Source organism: Miscanthus floridulus, chromosome 15, assembly GCF_019320115.1.
Source record: "Miscanthus floridulus cultivar M001 chromosome 15, ASM1932011v1, whole genome shotgun sequence".
Classification (NCBI taxonomy): Eukaryota; Viridiplantae; Streptophyta; class Magnoliopsida; order Poales; family Poaceae; genus Miscanthus; species Miscanthus floridulus.
The window spans coordinates 11,626,088-11,641,330 of NC_089594.1; the positions used below are offsets into that span (position 1 = coordinate 11,626,088).

General features: G+C 45.9%; 1 protein-coding gene across 1 annotated transcript in view; it reads right to left on the reverse strand.

Moving 5' to 3' along the window:
* Positions 1-706: 706 nt before the first annotated feature.
* The window catches only part of LOC136508736 (uncharacterized), a 68,537-nt gene continuing 54,000 nt past the window's right edge, over positions 707-15,243 (reverse strand). Inside the window, exons 14-15 of the mRNA XM_066503508.1 lie at positions 1,678-1,752; positions 707-1,067 (exon numbers count right to left, since the gene is read on the reverse strand). Coding sequence (XP_066359605.1) covers positions 902-1,067; positions 1,678-1,752 — 241 coding nt within the window. The 3' untranslated portion in view covers positions 707-901. The remainder of the gene's footprint in view (positions 1,068-1,677; positions 1,753-15,243) is intronic.

The window sequence follows — 15,243 nt, forward strand, 5'->3', positions numbered from 1 at the left end:
CCAACACGTAGAAAAACCAACGTGCTCTTCTCGGACGCCGGAGTAGGATCACGCAGCCAGCAGCGGAGGTGCCCAACTTCGTAGGTTGCAGCACTGCTCTTAGCCCGGTTGTAGACCTTTTATATAATATCGAAGCTTGGATTTATTTGCTAGGATAGTCCAGCGGCTGTAAGACCTCCTAGGGCGCTCGTCAGAAGCGTATCGTTTGTATCGTTAAACTCTTCTTCTTAATTACAATGATGTGCAAATCTTTTGCGTATTCGAGAAAAAAGTAAGTGGAGTTCCAGAAGAGAGCACCGGGCTTACAGAATCGGTGCTTTTGCTACCTGCCACTGTTAGTGCCAGTGTTGGGCGGCTGCAGTAACAAAGAACTTTGTTTGCTCTGAAGCGTGTGAACATGTGCCCCTGTCTGCAAATCCCATATCTGATTCAAACACAAGAAAGAACAAGCATTAAACAATTAACTCGATTTGTTAGCTATATATCCCATGGTGTAGAGCTCGGCGAACATCTTCTGGATCTTCTCCAGCATGATCATGGATTCCGGGTTCATGGTGTAGAGCTTTTTCTAGAAATATGTGAAATGCTCCTGGTGTGGATGCGGCAGTGGCCGATGCGGAATCTCCAGATTGAGCGGATTCCCACAATTCAACCGCGTGGAATTGGAATTACGGGAGCTCGGACTGCATGCAGCAGACAACACGGATTGAATCTAGCTCAACAGACAGAACTTGTTGCGAGTCAAACAATGGAAGCACGGACCGAGCGATCTGGAATCGGCTCGAGGAGTATCGGATACCAGGTGTTCTGTTCTTTCACCTCGTTTTATTACAGAAACAGCTGCTCACAGCCAACCACACGCCTCACACACACACACACACACTACCTACATCCATTCACACTACGCCGAACGCTCCGACGACGCCGGCGAGGCCTGGCATGGCATCTGCTGCTTCGTCGACGACTCCGGAAACCCAGATGCTTGTGACGGCATAACATGCTGACATGCTAATGACTCCATATCAATTTCTCTGATAGCTATTTGCTCATCAGTACCTATCACGACCCTACATAATCAAGATGGTTTGGGTTGGAAGTCAAAGCGATAACATAAAAAATGAGAAGAAATTTAATTCATATCAATTAAATTTTAGCCCTAAATGATAAGATTGTACATTACACTACTCCCAACCTACTGTTGCATTATCACGCTCCTTAAAAATGTCATATGTCGAATGCAGAGACAATTTGCTGTGCTCGGCTGTGCTACTTCACCGGCTGCTGCAGCTGTCAGCTGCTAGTTTTCCTTAAGAAAGAAGAGGAAGAGAAAGAAGAGAAAGAAGACGACGACAAATTGGTATGCTGTGGTTCACTACAACACATATAGCAGGTAACCTTAGGTTTGAAGTCAGATATATATAGCACCATAGTTCGCAGGGTACGACCTCTTCAAAACTAAATAAAACAAAGACAATATAAAGGTGAGCTTAAATAGCAGGTCAACTGCAGATGTTTTGATCTGTCGCTATGTCGTCCATTAAAGACCATCTGACTTAAAATACGCTTATTTAGGCTACATAGATGTCCATATATTTATTCACAAGTCTAAATTCTACTTTGCTGGAACAAAGTTAATGGTAGCTAGGTACAAAATTAACAAGATAATGAATTACATACCTCCTTGAGCCTGAAAATCCAAGATCCTTGATTTTGGAGCCAATCTTGTGAGAGCAATAATAAACTTTCTCAAGCCTGAAATTTTCGAAAATATTGCGATCAGTGGTATCGTTCAATAATAAAATGGACTGCACATTGAGTAAAACTGTTATAGATAATAGCCCTTTTGTGTCAAACACCTAAAACTATCGTACTGTATACTGACACTAGCTAGCAAGCTAATAAATAGCGAATAGCGGGTTTATAGTAGATTGGTGTCTATGTCTACAGACGCTATCACGGACACTAAGTTCTACTTGCGGCATCTAATAACCACTCATAAATATATGTATGTATATCGTGAATAATGACTTTCTCACACATTTGTAGCGACTAAAAAACAAATTATCGAACATGGAACTTCAAGAATACATAATTAACTAGATATTTAGTTGCACTCGAATAGTTAATGTATCAGTCTATCATAACTTACAGTAAGAAATAAATATGATGTCTCCTATTGATTTAGTGACATGATGTTCTCTGTTGATTAGGACCTGTTTAGCATGACTCCGGCTTCGGTTCCGGCAGCAGCTTATCTGAAGGAGCCAAAGGAGCTCTACCAAATACTTTAGAAGGAGAAGCTGTTTTTTTTTATCAACAGTAGAATAGTTGGAGTCGTTTTTAGGTCAGGTGCCAGAGCCAAAAAAAAAAAAAAGGTGGCTTCTCCGGAGAAGCACTTGAGGAAGGACCCTACCAAGTAGGCTCTTAGTGGCTCATCATTAATTAACTTTGCAACCAATGGCTCCGCTGGTCATGGAATGGAGATACAAAAGTAGGCAACACCAGACTTAGGTTAAAATTCAGAGTCAGCTAGGATTTTACTAGTTATAGACTTGACTTGGCCTGCTATTGCGATCTGCTACGCAAGATTGTGGACGCTATAGCAACCTGCTATAGCAAATAGCGGCCGCTCGCTACGAACGTTATTTAGTACCTTGCTAGCTAGGACACTCCACACTGTACAGGCGTTTAGTGTTTGATAAATAAAAGCAATGCATACTAGATTGGATCAGACAATTGTCTCCATCATCAAGTGTGTGTGTGTAGAGGACGTAGAGATATTATCCAATTAGGAGTCAGACCTTCTCTTATATCTTACAAAATGGTTTCATACTCGAAGTCCACTCTCCGACACACCGAAACAGGACCATCCGGTTTTACAAAACTGTACCCTCCATTTCAGATGTAATTAATGACTGTTATCTGTAATGTCTTGACGTTATTACAGATGCAAACTTACATATACGAATGATACGTGTGTTGGACGAAAACATTTCAAAAAGAAATAAAAAGTGGCAAGGTCCTGTTATAGACTCTTTTGTTGGAGGCACCTATAGGCGTCAACCACGCCAGCCAGCAGACCCAAGCCGTGGCTAGGCTAGACTCTTTAGTAGGTTAGATCAGGGAGAGATTAGATTGGTTAAGAGATTAGATTGGAGTTTGTTTAGGAAAGTGCACCTATACTATAAAGGGCACCTTAGGAGATTGTAATCATTATCGCAGAAGGAATAAACTCTCCTTGACTATCAAGGTGGGAGTTTCCCTTCGACGGTGGTGTAAGGAAAATGGACCCTAGGCCCATTTACTTTGGATTTTGGTGTTTGATGACCAACACAACCAAATTGGACTAATGAATTTGTAAGTAATTGTTTTGTAGTTCAATAGGGTGCAAGACGTAACTTGGACAAAGGCGACATGATGATCCCACAATCAACCATAAGCAAGACCCTAGAAGCATAAGAGAAGACCCAAGATATCAAGCAAAGTCCAAGCACGAAGATGGGAACCAAGCCGGATGCAAGATCGCAAAGAAACGAGCTCGGCAGAGGTGACCGGATGCGGCCCTACGAGGACCGGACGCGGCCGATCAGTTGCTCGGCAACAGCAGGCGTCAGCAGCAGTGACCGGACTCTGAGCAAGGCAGTGACCGGACGCATGGACTTCACTGTTCATCGTCGCAGCAACAACTCAGTGAGGACTGGACACAACAGCTGTGGACGACCGGACGCGCCAGGCAGTGGCCTCCGATCGAGTCCAGAGAGGTTCCAGAACAGCAAAACGTCGACCGGACGCATCAAATGGTATGCGACCAGACTCACCAAAGAGTCCGACCAACAGTGAGCGCCATCGGTCGGCTTCAACGGTCGGGACGACCGAACGCGTCCGATCAGGACGACCTGCGCATCCGGTCAATGACAGAAAGCTGGGTTTCGTCCTCAACGGCTGCTTTCTCCATGGGACCTATAAATAGACCCCCCAACCGGCCATTTGAGGAGTTGAGAGTTGAGGAAACATACTAAGGGTGTTGATACACCATTTTAGTGATCTCCACTTGTATAGTGCTTAGTGATTCATTAGGTGATTAGTGTAGGTGCTTTTGCGAAGTGCTTAGGTTAATTAGACCACCGCTTATGCTCTTGCTCTAGGTTTAGGCCTAGTGTTTAGTGAGGTTTGCACACCTCTTATCACTCAATGCTTGCACGCACCGTTGTTGTACATCGGAGGGACTTGTAGTCTTGCGAGATCACACCAACCGCATTTGTGGTGTGGCCGCCACCGTGTACCGAAGGGAACAAGGCCCGCGGCGGTTCGGCCAGAAGCTTAATAGTGAAGATGGCGGGGAGCGGTCCGGGTGAGGCTTGTCGGAAGGCACATCGGAGACCCACTTGCACGTGGGGAAGGCCCGGGGCTATCCATGGAGTTACCCGATCAGGATCTTGGCCCTTGCCAGGGATTCCTTGCGAGGGGCTCCAACGAGGACTAGGGGAAGCTTGAGCGCTTCTCGATACCTCGATAAAAATACCGGAGTCATCGACAGGAGTTTGCACCTCTACCTCATCTTTACCTTCCACATTTGCATTGCTACCTTGGTTGTGTGCCTTACTTCCCTAGCTTAGTTGATAGGCTAGCTGATAGGATTGGAACCTAGGTTGCATCACTCTTTTGCGGTAGAGATAGCAACACACCTAGCATAACCGTAGTTGCATATTTAGATAGATTACTTTCCTGCAAATGTTTTGACTAGGTGAAATTAGAGGCCTTAGTTAGAAGTAGAATTTCAAGTTGCCTAATTCACCCCCCTCTTAGGCGTCACGGTCCCTTACAAATGGTATTAGAACCGGTTGGCTCAATTTGGACCTTTGGCTTCACCGCCGTTGAGCCGACGCTATTTAGAATGGTTGGGATGGATACCTCTAGGCCTCCGCACTTTGACGACACTAACTTACCCTACTATAAAGCTAGAATGGCTTGTCACCTTGAGGCGGTAGATTTGGGTGTTTGGAGAGCCACTCGTGATGAGATGAAACCCATTAAGAATCCCCATAAACTCACAAAGAGTGAAGAAAAAGAAATTCATTTCAATGCTAGAGCTAAAAATTGCTTGTTTGAATCTTTTAGCATGGATGTGTTTAACCAAGTGTTCACTTTAAATACGGTACATGAAATTTGGTTAAAACTCCAAGAGCTCCATGACGGCACAACTAATGTCCATGAGCAAAAACATTGTCTAGCTAAACAAAATTATGATTCCTTTAAAATGAATGATGATGAGCTTGTTCGTGATATGTATTCTCGTTTGAATCTAATTATCAATGAGCTCCATTTAATAGGATTAACGAAGCTAGATGATGCGGACATTGTGAGGAAGATCATCTCCGTGCTAGCACAAAAGAAATATGCAAGCATCATCACCATCCTTCACAACATGGAGGACTTGAGCACCATGACCCCAGCCATAGTCATTGATAAGATAGTGGCATTTGAAATGTCACGGAAGATGGGTCAAGAAGAAGCCTCGTCATCAAGCAAAGGCAAAGCTCTCACATGTAGTGAGAAAAAGAAGATGAAAGACAAGCAAGTTGAGACAAGCTCAAGATGATGCAGATTCAAGTGATGATCAATCTTCCTCCTCCACCTCCGACTTTGATGAAGAATCAATCAAGCTTATCAACAAGGTGGAGAAGATGATCCAAAGACTCAATGTCAAGGGTGTGCCCATCCAAATTCAAGATTTCATCTTCACCAATCAAAGAAATGAGCAAAGAAAGAAATGATGCTATGGATGCGGTGAGTTGGGGCACTTTGTGGAAGTTTGTCCAAACAAGCCCACACCCAAGACAAAGAAGAAAGCGTGCAAGGACAAAGCCCTCACATCAATAAGGTCATGAGATGATTCTTCAAGTGAAGAAGAAGACCATCATAAGAGGCGAGGCCACAAGCACTCATCATCAAGCTCTTCTCGTGTGTGCCTTATGGCACGAGGCAACGAAAGTTCATCCTCTAGTGAGAGTGATAGTGATAATGAAATGCATTCTCTTAATGAACTTGTGCAAGAAAATCTTAAATATGCTAAGGCTTGCACTAGCCAACAAAACAAGCTAAAAATGTTGCAAGAAAAGCTAGATAGTTCACAAGAAGCATATAAAACCTTGCTTGAACAATATAAGACATTTGCTAATCTCAATATTGAACTATCTACTAAAATTGAACAACTTGATGCTAGTGCAACAACAAATGCATGCACAATCAATGATGAGCAACTTGTAAAGAAAAATGAAAAATTAAAAGAAAAGTTAGATGCTTTTAAAAGTTTGCTTGCTAAAATGGAAACCATGTGCAAATATTGTGATGGGCTAACTAATAAAGTTCCTAATCTTGAAGCCGTCGGTACAACCCTCACCAAGGCACCTAAAAAGAAAAGTTCTATCTTTGACATGCCTAAAAAGGATGCTTCTACTTCTTGCAATGATTTATGTTTAGACTCACCCTTGTGCAACCAAGTTTATGTTGAGAAAGTTGTTGTAGATACATGCACACAAGAGGTCGCAATGGAGAATGAGCAACTCAAGCAAGAAGTGGCTCGCCTTACCAAGGACTTGACTCAAGTAAAAGGCAAAACGGAGCAAGCCCAACATCATCAAGATAACATCGTTAAGGGAGTGAAGAAGCTTGATGAAGAACAAACCGTGATTTGCTACGTGTGCCACAAGGAAGGCCACAAGTCCTATGAGTGCAAGGTGAAGAATGGGGGAGGAGTTACGAAGAAAGAGAAAAACAAAAAGGAAACAAGCAAGCTCTCCAACACCTACACAAACAAGGTGGGCAAAAAGGCCTCCACACCTTATCTCTTGAAGAAGAAGAAAAATAACAAGGTGGGGGCCATCAAGGTGAACAAGCAAGCCAACAATGGGGCTAAACGCATTTGGGTGCCAAAGGAGATCATTTCCAACATGAAGAGCACCAAGAAGGTTTGGATCCTGAAAGGGAAGTGAGAAGTCCGATGGACTTCGGGGAATTTGAAGACTTGGCACAGTATGGGTGCATTTCATGGGGTGCATCATTATGAACAAGGTAATTGCCAAGTGGGTTAGTGAATACTATGGACCCAAATTCCCATTCCCATGTTATGTAACTAGATTTAATTTCTTGCAATTTTAATTAGCATCTAGTTCCTTTTCATGCCTAGGTTTGCATTTGCATGTTTAATTTTTGTCTTGCATACACTAGGTATATCTTATGGTAGGCTTGCTTGGTTTCACTCTTAACCCTTGGAGCAAACCTACATGGTTTAAATTGTTTAGGAGAATGGCACATAGCTTATTTTACAATTGTTCATCTAATATATGCCAAAGTTCAAATTGTAGATAATTTCTCCCGAATATCACTTTCGAAAATGATTCTCATATTCATGTGATGTCATCTTTCAAGTGGTATTTTTTATTCTAAAATCAATGTGCATGTCTCCTACAAGTATTCCATACTTGTGTGCACAAATTTATGGGGAGGTTACTCTACAAGTTGGATGCTTTGAGACTAACAACTTTTTAAGCTTATCATGTGTGTAGTAGTCTCATTGCAAGGAAAATAGAGATCTCGGAGTTAAGCATCATACTTCAAATATTCACCACTTATTTCAATTGGTATAAATCAAATTGTTTTCCATATGTGGTATTTCTAAACTGATATCATCATGTTGATTTCACTTTGGTATTTATATGCTTTCTCCATGCATTATATAGATTAAACTCCCTTGAGCATTAATTTACCAATTATGCATAAACTACATTCTCCATCATATGTTTGCATATATTTAGGGGGAGCTTAGTCTATGTAATGTGAGAGTCAAATTTTGTGACCTATTCCACTCCACATACAAAGGATCACAAAGTTTGACTCTCCCTTGTGCTACTAATGTCTTCCTTTTCGGTGTTTGATTCCAAAGGGGGAGAATTTGTAGGACCAAAAGCAAGCCCGATCATATTAATTTACAAGTGGTAATGGTTCAAGAAAGGGAGGATAGTGGATTATGGAGTTAGGGGGAGGCTTAAATCCATAATGTCACATGAAGACATTTGCAAGGGCAAGATAAGTTTCCAAAGATGTTTACATGTGGTATCTTTTAGGATCTATAACCTTGCCCTTTGCATTGCATCCTAGCAAGTAAATAGCTTTTAAATTCCAAAATTTTTATTATTTGCTTGTTTTGGTCGTGTTGTCATCAATCATCAAAAAGGGGGAGATTGTAAGGAAAATGGACTCTAGGTCCATTTACTTTGGATTCTGGTGTTTGATGACCAACACAACCAAATTGGACTAATGAATTTGCAAGTAATTATTTTATAGTTCAATAGGGTGGAAGACATGACTTGGACAAAGACGACATGATGATCCCACAATCAACCATAAGCAAGACCCTAGAAGCACAAGAGAAGACCCAAGATATCAAGCAAAGTCCAAGCACAAAGATGGGAAACAAGCCGGACGCAAGATCGTGAAGAAACGAGCTCGGCAGAGGTGATCGGACACGGCCCTGAGGACCGAACGCGTCCGATCAGTTGCTCGGCAACAGCAAGCGTCAGCAGCAGTGACCGAACTCTGAGCAAGGTAGTGACCGAATGCACAGACTTCACTGTTCATCATCGCAGCAACAACTTAGTGAGGACCGGACGTAGCAGCTATGGACGACCGAACGTGCCAGGCAGTGGCGTCCAATCAAATCCAGAGAGGTTCCAGAACGGTGAAACGTCGACTAGACGCGTCAGATGGTAAGCGACCGGACTCGCCAAAGAGTCCAATCAACTGTGAGCGCCAACGGCCGGCTTCAACGGTCGGATGACCAGATGTGTCCGATCAGGACGACCTGCGCGTCCGGTCAATGGCAGAAAGCTGGGTTTCGTCCCCAACGGCTACTTTCTCCACTGGACTTATAAATAGACCCCCCAACCGGCCATTTGAGGAGTTGAGAGCTAAGAAAACATACCAAGGGTGTTGATACACCATTTAGTGATATCCACTTGCATAGTGCTTAGTGATTCATTAGGTGATTAGCGTAGATGCTTTACGAAGTGCTTAGGTTAATTAGACCACCGCTTATGCGCTTGCTCTAGGTTTAGGCCTAATGTTTAGTGAGGTTTGCACACCTCTTATCACTCGGTGCTTGCACGCACCATTGTTGTACATTAGAGGGGCTTGTAGTCTTGCGAGATCACACCAACTGCGTTTGTGGTGTGGCCGCCACCGTGTACCGAAGGGAACAAGGCCCACGACGGTTCGGCCAGAAGCTTGATAGTGAAGACGGCGGGGAGGGGTCCGGGAGAGACTTGCCGGAAGTCACACCGGAGACCCACTTGCGCGTGGGGAAGGCTCGGGGCTTTCCACAGAGTTACCCGACCGGGAGCTTGGCCCTTGCGAGCGATTCCTTGCGAGGGGCTCCAACGAGGACTAGGGAGAAGCTTGAGCGCTTCTCGATACCTCGGTAAAAATACCAGAGTCATCGACGGGGGTTTGCACCTCTACCTTATCTTTACCTTCCGCATTTACATTGCTACCTTGGTTGTGTGCTTTACATCCCTAGCTTAGTTGATAGGCTAGTTGATAGGATTGGAACCTAGGTTGCATCACTCTTTTGCTGTAGAGATGGCAACACACCTAGCAAAACCTTAATTGCACATTTAGATAGATTACTTTCCTGCATAGGTTTTGACTAGGTGAAATTAGAGACCTTAGTTAGAAGTAGAATTTTAAGTTGCCTAATTCACCCCCCTCTTAGGCGTCACGGTCCCTTACAGGTGGCGTCGAGCGCTTCAGCCGCGCCCACCGGAGAAGAACCCACTGCCGACGTTCCTCGCTATCCCTTGTGTTCCAATTCCCAGTCCAGGCTTCTCTACTCTCCCCTCCATTCACCACATCGTAGGCGCCGTAACAATTTGGTATCAGAGACCTTCTCGGGTGCATCGACCTGCATGTCTGGCACCCCCGATCCTGCGGCCATGGATGCCAAATTGGATCGTATCTTGGGCCAGCTCACCACCATCACCAAGCGCCTCAACTCCCATGACCAACGGATGGTGCGTATCGAGTCCGGCAAGGCTGATGCCAGCAAGAGCGGTGCCACGGACGACGCTGCGGGTGGCGGTGATGACAACCGCGTAGGCGGGGATGACACCTGTAGTGGCAGTGGTCATCACAGCGACAGTGACCTAGAACGAGACTGTGCCTAGGAGGATTTCCATGCGTGGACTCTCTGCGACCGCGAGCAGTTCCTGGAATCGCGCGATCGATTCGGTGCGCTGCTCTCGCGCTGCGACAACCTCTCCATGTGGATAGCCATTGACCTCTACACCGGTGGCTTGGGATAGCCGCTCGCTTCTAATGTGGAGCTACTGCACCTTGTCAATCTGTAGCAGGCCATGAGCTTAGCGCGGGTCTATGAACAGCGGCAAGAGCAAGCTTCCACCGTCAATAGCTCGGCACAACCGAAGTCGTCCACTCGCCGCGCCTCAACTTCGACCAACATTGCGGGCTCGACAGTGGGCTCGCTAGATGACAAGCCGGACGCAACGCGTTCTCACTTTTGCGGAGGATACAGGCTCTACGCACACCTTCATTCATTCTGAGGTGGCTGCTTGTTTAGGCTTGGTGGTCACTGAGCGCCCTGGACTATCGGTGATGGTGGCCAACGGTGATCGCGTGTGTAGACCCGGAGTGTGCCTAGCCACAGACATCCTCATCCATGACTTGCGCTTCTCCGTCGACTGTTTCGCCCTTGACTTAGGCGGGTTCGATCTCGTCCTCAGTGTTCAGTGGCTGCACACCTTGGGGCCCATTGTCTGGGACTTCGACGCCCTTTCGATGGCCTTCTGGTCCAACGGCCGAGCTCATCATTGGAGCAGATTGGGCAGTTGGGGCATGGCTGCCAATGCCATTGCTGATCCCCGTGCTGTCCTCGAAGACCTGCTGCTGTTCTACGCAGTTATTTTTGAGGAGCCGCGTGGCCTGCCTCCCGGGCGCCGTCACGACCACCGTATTCACCTTGCTCTAGGCTCGCCTCTCGTAGCTATGCGGCCCTACCACTACCCACAGCTTCTCAAGTATGAGATTGAGCGACAGTGTGATGATATGTTGGCACAAGGGATCATCCAGGAGTCGACGTCACCATTTTCCTCCCCGGTGCTCCCAATGCGCAAGCATGATGACAGTTGGCGCTTTTGCGTCGACTATCGGGCTCTCAATAACTTTACCGTCAAGGATAAGTTTCCTATTCCGGTGGTTGATGGGCTTCTTGATGAGCTGAAGGGCGCCCGCTTCTTTACCAAGATTGATCTCCGCAGCGGGTATGATCAGGTGCGCATGGACCTCGACGACATCGCCAAGACCGCGTTCTATACTCATCGTGGTCATTTTGAGTTCCTCGTCATGCCTTACGGCCTCATCAATGCTCCTGCTACCTTTCAAGCACTAATGAATGACATTTTGATGTCGTGTCTCCGTCACTTTGTGCTTGTGTTTTTTGATGATATTTTGATCTTCAGTTCTTCCTGGGCGGAGCACCTACAGCATGTCCGGACCATGCTACAGCAAATGCGTGTGCACCACCTCTTCGCCAAACGCTCCAAGTGTTTTTTTGGTGAAACCTCGGTGAACTACCTTGGCCACATTGTCACTGCTGCAGGTGTCGCCATGGACCCAGCCAAGGTGGAGGCGGTGGTGGCCTGGCCGCGCCCACAATCGTCTCGCGCTCTCCACGGCTTCCTGGGCTTAACCGGTTACTGCTGGAAGTACATCGCGGGCTATGGTGGCGTGGCCGAGCCCCTGACGGCACTCCTCAAGCATGAGGCATTCGCTTGGACGCCGAAGGCGGACGCGGCGTTCCTGGCACTCAAGAAGGCGCTGACCTCTGCGCCCATTCTACAATTGCCGGACTTCACCAAGCGTTTTGTCATCGACTGTGATGCATCTGGTGCTGGATTCGGAGCTGTCTTACACCAGGGAGATGGCGCTGTAGCCTTCTTCAGCCGAGCTATTGCTCGTAACCACGCTAAGCTGTTGGCGTATGAACGGGAACTCATCGGGTTGGTCAAGGCAGTGCGTCATTGGTGACCCTACCTCTGAGGTCGCGCTTTCACTGTCCGCACCGACCATTGGAGTATGAAGTTCCTACTGGATCAGCGCTTGACGACAATTCCTCAACACACATGGGTGTCCAAGCTGTTTGGGTATGATCTCTGTGTTGAATATAGACCAGGCAAGCTAAACACGATGGCTGATGTGCTGTCCCGTCATGATGAGGACGGTCCTGCTGTGCGTGCCCTCTGCTCGCCAATCTTTGTGGTCTACGACACCCTGCGGCAAGAGCTTAGCACCGACCTGCAGGCTCAGGACATTTTCGCTCAACTGCAGGCCGGCACAACACCAGAAGGTTGGTCTCTTGTTGATGGCATGCTGCTGTTTAAGGGGCGCCTATTTGTACCAGACTCATCGACACTGTGGCAGCAGCTGCTCCATGAAGCCCATGATGTAGGGCATGAGGGTGTCCAGAAGACTTTGCACAGGCTGCTATCGTCCTTCTTCAATGCCCACCTCCACCGGTTTGTTTGGGATTTCATCTGCAGTTGCTCGGTTTGCCAAAGGAACAAAACTGAGCACCTACACCCGGCTGGACTCCTACAACCGCAACCTGTGCTAGATAATGTGTGGAGCGACATTGCTATGGATTTTGTGGAGGGGTTTCCGCATGTTGGCGGTAAGTCCGTGGTGCTCACCATTGTGGATCAGTTCTCCAAGATGGTGCATTTTATTGCCCTCAGTCACCCATATTCAGCTGAGTCTGTTGCTCGTGCTTTCTTTGAGAATATCATCCATCTCCATGGGTTTCCATGCTCCATTGTCAGTGATTGGGACACCGTATTTACCAGTAGTTTTTGGGAAGAGTTGTTTCTTTTGGCTGGGGTGAAGTTGCTTCGCAGTTCAGCTTTTCATCCGCAAACGGATGGCCAGTCTGAGGTGTCTAATCGTACCATTGTCATGTATCTGCGATGTCTCACTGGTGATCGTCCTTGTTCGTGGCTACAGTGGCTACCTTGGGCGGAATATTGCTTCAACACTTCTTATCAGTCCGCCCTCCGCGCCACTCTATTTGAAGTTGTCTATAGCCGACCACCTCCTATCTTGCTGTCTTATACACCTGGGACAACCAAGGTCGTCGCGGTTGATCAGCAGCCCCGTGACCGTGATGTCTTCTTATAGGAGATCCATGAGCGTCTCTTGCTTGCTCAGGATGTGATGAAGGAGCATCAAAACCAGAGGCGTCGTCATGTGGAGTTTTTAGTGGGTGATTGGGTCTTGCTGCGGCTGCACCATCACACAACTGTTGGCATCACTGCTGCTTCTCCATCCAAGCTTATGCCTCGCTTCTTTAGTCCGTATCAGGTTATAGAATGCATTGGTGTTGTGGCTTATCGACTACAACTTCCTCCGAAGGCTCGTATCCATGATGTCTTTCATGTGGCTTTGTTGAAGAAGTATGTTGGTGATCCCCCTGGTGCTATTATGCCGCTGCCTCCTATTCTGCATGGTCGTGTGATTCCAACACCTTCCACAGTCGTGCTCTTCTTAACAGGGGTTAGTGGTAGATTTTGGTTTAGTGGGAGGGCCGCCCAGCTGCTGATGCCACTTGGGAGCCTGTTCATGACTTCAAGAAGTGCTATCCGACGTTCTAGCTCGCGAACGAGCTGTTTGTTGGAGAGGAGGGAAATGTTATAGACTCTTTTGTTGGACGCACCTATAGGCGTCGACCACGCCAGCCAGCAGGCCCAAGCCATGGCTAGGCTGGACTCTTTAGTAGATTAGATCAGGGAGAGATTAGATTGGTTAAGAGATTAGATTGGAGTTTGTTTCGGAAAGTGCACCTATACTATAAAGGGCACCTTAGGAGATTGTAATCATTATCGAAGAAGGAATAAAATCTCCCTAGTTATCAAGGTGGGAGTTTCCCTTCGACGGTGGCGTCGAGCGCTTCAGCCGCGCCCACCGGAGAAGAACCCACCGCCGATGTTCCTCGTTATCCCTTGCGTTCCAATTCCCAGTCCAGCCTTCTCCTCTACTCTCCCCTCTGTTCACCACACCACAGGCGCCGTAACAGGTCCGCTGGATAGGACAGCGCCCCCAACGCATACAAACTTCCCTATGTTTTTGAGTTGTTGGAGAAGCATGGATAAGTAAACACGCCAATTCGCCTGGGAAGGTAAATCATCGATTACAAAAGTAATTACTTATCTAGTTATCCAATCTCCACCCTGCCAAAGACTGGGCTCTATATAAGCCTAGTAACTAAATCAAACCCAACCATTGCCCAATCAATGTCTCCTTGCAAAATGAGATTACAAAAAATCAGTCCTGGGTTAGACATAACTGAATATTGCTCCATCCATTCTAAATTGTAAGACATTTTCGTTAGATACATAGCTTTTACTATGTACTTAGATATACATTATGTTTAGAGACATAGTAAAAAGCAATGTATCTAAAAAAGTCAAAACATCTTAAAATTTATAATGGAGGAGTATATCGTTCCTATATTTCGACATTCCAGTTTTCACGCACACCCAAGAACTAACAAGAAATATGTATGCAAGTCTCTATGTTTGTTCTTTGGTGCAGTTATATGTTGCTCCAACTAGCTTTAATTTGGATCAAAATGTGTTCATTAGATGGCAAAAATTAATGATTCTCTTGTCCATGATAGCTTGGTGTGAAAAAACATTTAATGATAATGTTGATTGGCAGATACTCAGTCATTGGGCTCCTACTTATTGGCGAAGATTGATCATATATGACAAAGGAGCACACATACGGTTTTATCCTAGTTCTGGCCTATGAGATTGAGTAATAGCCTTACATCCAATAGATTTGTATTATTTTGGCACTACAACTGTTGGGTGTACCTATCTATTTATGCCCGGACAACACCGTTGTTGGGAAACTAAGCATGCATAGATTGCTTCAGTAAAGTCACTTTCCATGTAAAATGAAATGAAACATGGATAAAATATCCATCCTCAATGCATAGTTTCATTTTATAGTTTTGTAGATATTTAATTTCATGGCTCATAAAGAGTTGGTAACTGTGCCAAGAGAGTTTCTTCTTGATGAAATCTACTTCTTCTCTCTCTTCTTAAAAATGTTGCTATATCATCAAAAACTTAAATGAAACTTCCACTAAGACTGGCCTAAGCGACGCAGAGG